The sequence below is a fragment of the Pteronotus mesoamericanus genome, unplaced genomic scaffold, assembly GCF_021234165.1.
Source record: "Pteronotus mesoamericanus isolate MK-2021 breed Mesoamerican mustached bat unplaced genomic scaffold, CSHL_Meso_final contig_181, whole genome shotgun sequence".
Lineage (NCBI taxonomy): Eukaryota > Metazoa > Chordata > Mammalia > Chiroptera > Mormoopidae > Pteronotus > Pteronotus mesoamericanus.
In genome coordinates, this window is record NW_026555077.1 from 5,213,602 (window position 1) to 5,221,820 (window position 8,219).

The 8,219-nt window shown below is 33.8% G+C and overlaps 1 protein-coding gene across 3 annotated transcripts in view; it reads left to right on the top strand.

Moving 5' to 3' along the window:
* The window catches only part of DNAJB4 (DnaJ heat shock protein family (Hsp40) member B4), a 52,674-nt gene extending 50,805 nt beyond the window's left edge, over positions 1-1,869 (top strand). For all 3 annotated transcript variants that reach the window (XM_054566893.1, XM_054566895.1, XM_054566892.1), the window contains one exon: positions 521-1,869. In XM_054566893.1, the coding sequence (XP_054422868.1) occupies positions 521-754 (234 nt within the window). In that variant the 3' untranslated portion in view covers positions 755-1,869. The remainder of the gene's footprint in view (positions 1-520) is intronic.
* The last annotated feature ends 6,350 nt before the right edge of the window (positions 1,870-8,219 follow it).

Sequence of the window (8,219 nt, forward strand, 5' to 3'; positions counted from 1 at the left end):
GTTTGCTTCTGTGTTCTTTGTGCATTCCTTGAGATGGGATCTGTGTTCATGGTCCCTACGTATGCAGAAATGTGTGACATATAGTAGGTATTCAGTAAACACTTGTTGACTAAAACAGTAAGTGTATTTCTTGTCCTAACGTTTTCCCTTCAGAGAAGTCGGTAGTTGCTCCTCGCCTGTTCTTTCCGGTCCTGATTTTTCTCCTCCTCCCATTCCATCCCTGCATCTTGAATGTTGTAATAAAAGCCTCAAACCATCCATTCCAATCCAGGGCAATGTGAAAGACATCTTTTACTTCTCTTTTTCTTTTGCTTTTTCTTTCCTTTCCCTTCTCCTTTTCTTTTTTTGTAACATGTCTGATTGTGCATGTCCTAATCTAATGGGAAAATAGTCTTATAATAATTGATATTCTTTTGGAGGTTAAAATTATGCCATAGTGGTACCATCTTTTACATCTGGTAATAGTATTGTTTAGACTTTTAAATTTTGAAGTTTGTTGATTTTATTTTGTGCATTTCAGGCACTGTGTGGCTGCTCAATTAATGTGCCAACAATGGATGGAAGAACCATACCTATGTCAATAAATGATATTGTGAAACCTGGAATGAGGAGAAGAATTATTGGATATGGGCTGCCATTTCCAAAAAATCCTGACCAACGTGGTGACCTTCTAATAGAATTTGAGGTGTCCTTTCCCGATTCTATATCCTCATCATCCAAAGAAGTACTTAGGAAACATCTTCCTGCCTCATAGAATGAAAAACTTTGTTACCCATATTTTGATAAGGCACTGAAAATATAAAAGGACTGACAGTTTACTGATGCAGATGTGAATTCTGTATAAAAACATGTAAATTATTTTGAGGGTTCATTAAATTGCATGAATAGAGACGGGTCAAATAAATAGGCAAAAGGGATTTTTACAGTTAGAGATGAGGAGAGACCATTCACTCTATTTTATTTCACTTCTTCAAAATCAGAAATTTTTAGTATTTTGCTTACATGTAAAATTTGTTTTTGTGGAGTTAGTAGATATATTTCTAATAAAATAGTAGACTATACAAGTACTTTATTTCTTATATCTTTATCAGTTTGGTAGGTTCTCATTTATAATGGAAATTTGAATTCTTAAACTATACATGTGATATGTGTTTCCAGAAAATAAAAACCCAAGTCATTTGGAAATGTGATTAACTAGATTTAAATCACTATCTGAAGTGCTGCTACAGGGCTGGTACCCATAAAAGAATATCCTCATGCATATGTTTCCCCATTTTGATTTTTAAAATATGCTGTAGCATTTGTTAATAACATAGTTGTAATATTCTCGAGGTGAACCTTTTCTCCATAAAAAGGAAATTAATGGCAATTTATCTCCTGTGGAAATCCCAATTGCCTGAGTTACTGACATTTTAGAAATAGGCTGTTTTTAAAATGCCATATGTAATTTTATGCAAGTTGACTATATATCTTGGACTTAATAAATTATAGGCACATTTTGTTGTCCACTAGTTTACACTAGTTTGTTTAATAATAAACATGTTTTTAGAGGAAATGTTGTTATTTGGAATTAATTTTCCAATTACACAGTCTTCTGTAACTTACTCATAATATGCTATATGTACCTTATGCAATTTCCCTAAAATGAATAAACTACCACAATGGCATTAAACCAAAATATGGGGAAAATAAACACTAACTGCTGCTTATGAATGATGTTGCTACTACTTGTTATGCATACAAATATTTTACTTTTTCATATGCATAGATTGCATTTCTTAGGTGTTTTAATTTTTAAATATATTTACATTTAAAAAATTGTTTTGTTTTCTGTTTTATAACTATAGTAAAAATGATGTTTTGAAACAATGATTGCCTCAAAAATAATTTTCACTATGATGCACATAGACATGCAAGGTGTACTGGATCCTATCATTCTTTAGCAGACTATGAAGTCTTTTAAAAATTCAATTAATAGGTTGCAATCACCATTTATTTTTAAGCTTTATTGAGATATAATTCACATGCCATAATGTTTACCATTTTATTTTTTATATTAAGCCATTTTTTAAAAATTTTAAGATTTTATTTATTTTTAGATGTCGGGGAGAGGGAGTAACATCAATGTGTTGTTGCCTCTCACACGCCCCCCACTGGGGACCTGGCCTGCAACCTAGGCCTGTGCCTTGACTGGGAATCGAACAGGCGACACTTCGGTTCAGAGGCTGGCACTCAGTCCACTGAACCATGCCAGCCAGGGCTTTTTATATTTACCCTTTTAAGTGTACAATTCAGTGTTTTTAGGATATTCAGAGGTATGCAACCATTCTCTAATTCTAGAACATTTTAATCACCCCCAAAAGAAATCCATAATCCGTTAGCACTCATTCCCTAGTCCTTTAGCCCCTGACAAATACTAATCTATCTCTGTCTCTATAAATTTGTCTATTCTGAACATTTCATGTAAATGGGAGCAAATGATATATGGCTTTTTTGTTGTTATTTGGCTTTTGTCACTTAGCATACATCTGTGTTGCATTATGTATCAGTATTTCTTTTCTATGGCTGATAATATCCCATTGTATGGTTATCATAATTTGCTTAACAACTCATTAGTTTATAGGCATTAGGTTACTTCTAATTTTTGGCTATTATCAATACTATGAATATTTCTGTACAGGTTTTTGCATACATTTCAGTTTATTGGGTCTATATCTAAAATAGAATTGCTGGGAATAATCATATATTTCAGTTTCATGAAAAATGCTTGAAAATGCCACAGAATTCAGCTAATCACATTTATTATTCCATCTTATTTATAAGTGATTTCTTTTCTCTGAATGACACACTTTTTAGGGAAGTATGAACATCATGGAAATAATCTCTCAGGTCTAAAGAGAGAGCTGAAAAGAAAGTCAATGTGCTGGGTGTGGCTTCTATTTTAAACCCACTGTCATTTATTGAAATTTTCTTAAGCATTTTCTACTAAATTAAAGGATTTATAGATTTTATAAATGAATAATCTTTGTATTAAAAAGTATTTTTAAGTATTTTTTAAAGTAAAGAATTAGTAGTAAAAAATAATTTGCACTGGTATATAAAAATAGCATACCAACATATTAAAGGATATTGATAATACCTTAGCAAGAGATGCCCTTGAATGTTGAATTAATAGAAAAGAGATGTAAAGTTTTCTTATTTATTTAAATTATGAAAGTACTGTTGATTTTAAAATGTTCTCTTTAAATTCAACCAGGTTCTTGGTTACCTGGAATAGTTTTGAAGTACTGTATATCCCAGCAAGCTAATTGATAAAAATGTTTATCTTTCTTTCTTTTTATTATTTATTTTTAGAGAGAGGAGAAGGGAGGGAGAAAGAGAGGGAGAGAAACATTGATTGGTTGCATTTTGCACACCCCAACCAGGGACCTGGCCCACAACCCAGGCATGTACCCTGACTGGGAATCACTGGTGACCTTTCAGTTTGCGGGATGGCACCCAACCCACTGAGCCACATCAGTCAGGGCTATCTTTCCTACAAGAAAACCACAAGTTGCTTGTGTTTGAGTTAGGATATTTTTAGGCTAACTGTGCGCTACTCTTTTATCACCAACCTATTCCACTCTCTATTGTATTACATAAAGCTACTTCACACATTTAGTTCATTTGCCTCACTGCCTCTGAAAGCATCTGAGTCTGTGACCCCTATTTTACTTTTTATCTTATCAATTCTGCCTGTTATTAGCTTTTCTTGGCAACAAGTTGAAAAAGCATTTTCTTGTTTATTTTTAAGAAACTATCATTTGACTAGTTATGATGTATAAAAAATTAATATATGTGATTGGACTCAGTAAATGGCATAGAAATGATACTCTATATATCAAGGATGATTTTTTAAAATTGAGGTGACATTGGTTAATAAAATTATATAGGTTTCAAGTGTACAGTTCTCTGATACATTATCTGTATATTGCATTGTGTACCCACCACTCAAAGTCAAATCTCTCGTCACCATATATTTGACCCTTTATCCTTTTACTGCCAAGCCCCCTTCCCTCTGGTAACCAACATACTGTTTTGTGTTTATGAGTTTTTGTTTGTTTATTTTTCTTGTTTGTTCATTTGTTGCTTTCAGTTTTAGATTCCATTGTATGTGAAATCATACGCTTATTGACTTTTTCTGTCTACCTTGTTTGGTTTACCATGATATTCTCAAAATTCATCTATGGACTATTTAGTTAACCTCACAGAGTTGAGGTTAAACTTTATCCTTAATCTAATTAACACAGTGTTTATCCAGTAATGTGTAATGTAGTGTACTGCCTGTATATCTGGATGTTTATATTTACATATTTCACCCCCTCTTTATGGAAAATTACAGAAAGTAAAGGTGACTTGTTACTTTTTAAATAATAGCTTAATCCATATTTATCTGAATAGATATTTTATAGGTTAAATATTTTAACCTTAAGGTTTTTTCTGTGATATTTTTAGTTCATAAAATTCATATATATGTTGGAGCTAGAAAGAATTTTAAAGATCACATTTTCTAAATAAGGAAGGAAATCCAGAGGGCCTAAGTGATTTACTTGCCTGTGGTTCAAGAGCAAGCTTATAAGAGGATTCTGAATCTCTTATTTGCAGTACCATTTTACACCAGTATTCCATGATGTCCCCTATTGCTAAATATCCAAGACAAGGTCAAATTCTGTTAAAGTGTGTTTGCCTATTTCTTCTTGTAGAAATTTAGTATTTTGTGTAACTTAGCATATTTAAAATATTTTGAGTCATTTATGAACATGTGAAATGTAAACATTTGATGTTGTTAACTGGAAAACTTTTGAAATATTAATTATAGGAACTGTCTGGAAACAGCTCAAATGCCCATCAGTAGATGAGTGGATAAAAAAGCTGTGGTACATTTACACAATGGAATGCTACCTGGCTGTAGAAAGAAAGGAATTCTTACCCTTTGTGACAGCATGGATGGACCTGGAGATTATTATGCTAAGTGAAATAAGCCAGTCAGAGAAAAACAAATACTATATAGTCTTACTTATATATGAAATCTAATGAACAAAGTAAACATGAACCAAACAGAAACAGGCATGGACACAGGGAACAGACTGACAGCTGTCAGATGAGGTGGGGAGGGGAGGACTGGATAAAAAAAGGTGAAGGAATTGGTCAAAGAACATACATGCATAACACAGAGACACAGACAACTGTTTCGACAGCCAGAAGGAAGGCGTGGCAGGGGATGGGTGGAGGCAAACAAAAACGGGGACATCTGTAATAGTTTCAACATAAAGGAAAAAACTTTTTTTAAAAGGAGGTAATGGTCTAAAATTAAAATGTATCCATCATTTAAAATGTATCCATTATTAATTTTAAAAAATGTACTCCAGTGTTACTTTCAAAATATTTTAGTCACATCTGAGCTTTTAGATAAACTATAAATTAGTATTTTTAAGTAAAAAAATACTACTATCCAAAATATGTGAAATGGTATAAGAAACCAAAGAGTGAGAGTGATATGAAAGGAGGGAGGGAGAGAGAGAAGAAAGAGAAGAAGAAAATCCTGCAGATTTTACTGAAAAATTTGTAATGCATAATAACAGAGCAGCTCTACAATAATTTGGAAATACAGTGAGTGATCAAACTAAATGTTGATTGGTACATCTTTGTAGCTTTTAGAATTCTAGTTTATGTAAATGTAGTTCTTGAGCCATTCTTACAGAGATAATTTTAAAAAGAGGAAACTGGAGTTTGGAAAAAGAAAAGGAGAGTGAAGGGCAGAGGAAAATAAGTTTTGGATGCAGCCATAAACATGAGAAATAAAATGAGATGCTAAGAATTTCACTCCTGTTTCTGTAAAAGGGAAGGCACTTAAATGAGTATTTAGAAATCTAGACAGGAAGTACCATAGTGACATTGTTATAATAGGAAGTGTGTATTGAAGAAGAGCTTGAGAAATAATTACGTATGTTTATCTGATAGGTTAAAAGTTGAACAATAGTTTTAAATTTATTGGGATCACATTTGTTCACAAAACCATATGTTTTAAGTGTACAACTCAATGAAGCATCATGTGTACACTGCATCGTGTGTCCATTGCCCTAAGCAAAGTCTCTTTCCTTTGCCCACATACACCTACCCCTACCACCTTTCCTTCTGGCTGTCATCACTTTGTTGTCTGTGACTTTGCGTTTTATATGTTTTTTTGCTTAATCCCTTCACATTCTTTCGGCCAGGTCCCCATCCCCACTCCCTTCTGACAGCTGGCAGTCTGTCCCCTGTGTCCATGCCTCTGTTTCTATTTTGTTTATCAGTTTATTTTGTTCATTAGATTCCACAGGTAAGTGGAATTCCACATAAGGTATTTGTCTTTCTCTGACTGGCTTATTTCACTTAGCATAAAAATCTCCAAATGCGTTCATGCTGTTGCAAAAGATAAGATTTCTCTCTCTCTGTCTCTCTCTCTATTTACAGCCAGTAGTGTTCCATTGTGTAAATGTACCATAGCTTTTTTATTCATTCATCTACTGATGGGTACTTGGGGTCTTTTCAGACCGTGGCTATTGCAAAAAATGCTGCAATGAACATAGGGTTGCATATATTCTTTCAAATTAATGTTTCAGCTTCATCAGGATACATTCCCAGAAGTGGGATTGCTGGGTCAAAAGGCAGTTCCATTTTTAGTTTTTTAAGGAAATCCCACACTGCTTTCCACAGTGGCTGCACCCGTCTGCATTCCCACCAACAGTGGACTAGGATCCCCTTTTCTCCACATCCTTGCCAGCACTTGCTATTTGTTGATATACTGATGATAGCCATTCTAACATTGTAAGGTGTGAGGTGATATCTCATTTTGGTTAAATTAGTTGCACAATATTTTTTATGTCAAGTATATATTTTGCATCTCAAGACTGGGAATGGAAGGATTCAAGAGATGGGGATAATTGTGAATCCTAAGACCTGAAAAGTATGGGAAATTTGGAATGAGGTTAGACTAAATTTTTTCTTAATGGCCTCAATATACCTATTATGAGTCTAAAAAGACAAAAATGAATTTGGAAGTACTTTATTTGAAGCAGTGAATTAGAGTTCCTAAAAAGTTTCTAGTGGTCATATGGTATAGGAATAGTAAATCATATACTATTTATTACTTATTAAATATATGGGCAATCAGCCTCTTTAATACAATCTTCATTTTAAATGAACCTAAAAACTGACTTTTTAATATTCTGTCTAAAACTTTTTCCCTCACAACAACTTAAATCCCTCAGCCAATCATTTTTCTACCACAATGCTTTCAAAAAGATGACCTTCTCAGATAGGAAAATTAAATTTTACTGTGGCTTTTATAAATCACACTCTTACTTGTAAAAGCAACATTGAAAATTGCACATCCAACTTCAGAGTACTAATTACACAGCTGGAATAATTACACATTTTAGCCCTGGCTGGTGATGCTCAGGGGATTGAGGACCAGCCTGCTAACCAAAGAGTCGCTGATTCAATTACCAGTCTAGGGCACATGCCAGGACGCCAGTAGTGGGTATGCGAGAGGCAACCATACATTAATTTTCTCTCCTCTCTTTCTCCCACCAGTCCCCTCTCTAAAAATAAATAAAATATTTAAAAACTACACATTTTATACCTTTTTCCCCAGAATATTTGATGTATAATTTTGGAGGAAATGATTCAGAAGTAAAAATTGGAACCCTGAGCTGATAATGGGGCCTCAGTAGTATTTAAAATAACTGGATTATATAGGATTATTTTCATTAAGTTTGAACAGGGTAACATTGATGACCAAGTGGGATTTGTACTAGGTGTGCAAAACTATTTTTGTTTTAATAATAATTAGAAATTATTTCTAATTTTTCCAATACAGCATTACTCTCACATACCTCCTTTGTGCTGTTATTGGCAAATATGCTACATTCCTATATGTTATAGTCATAACATATAGTCATAACATTCCTATATGTTATAGTCATAACATATAGTCATAACATTCCTATGTTTTGGTCACAACAAAGTTTTCCCCCTTTACCCCCTCCACCCATCCCAACCTGCCCCGCTCCAGTCAATCCCCACTCTGTTGTCCATGTCCATGGGTTATTCATACATGTTCTTTGTCTAGTCCTTTCCCCTTCTTTCCATCATTGTCCTCCTTCCCCATGCCCTCTGGTCACTCTCAGTCTGCTCCA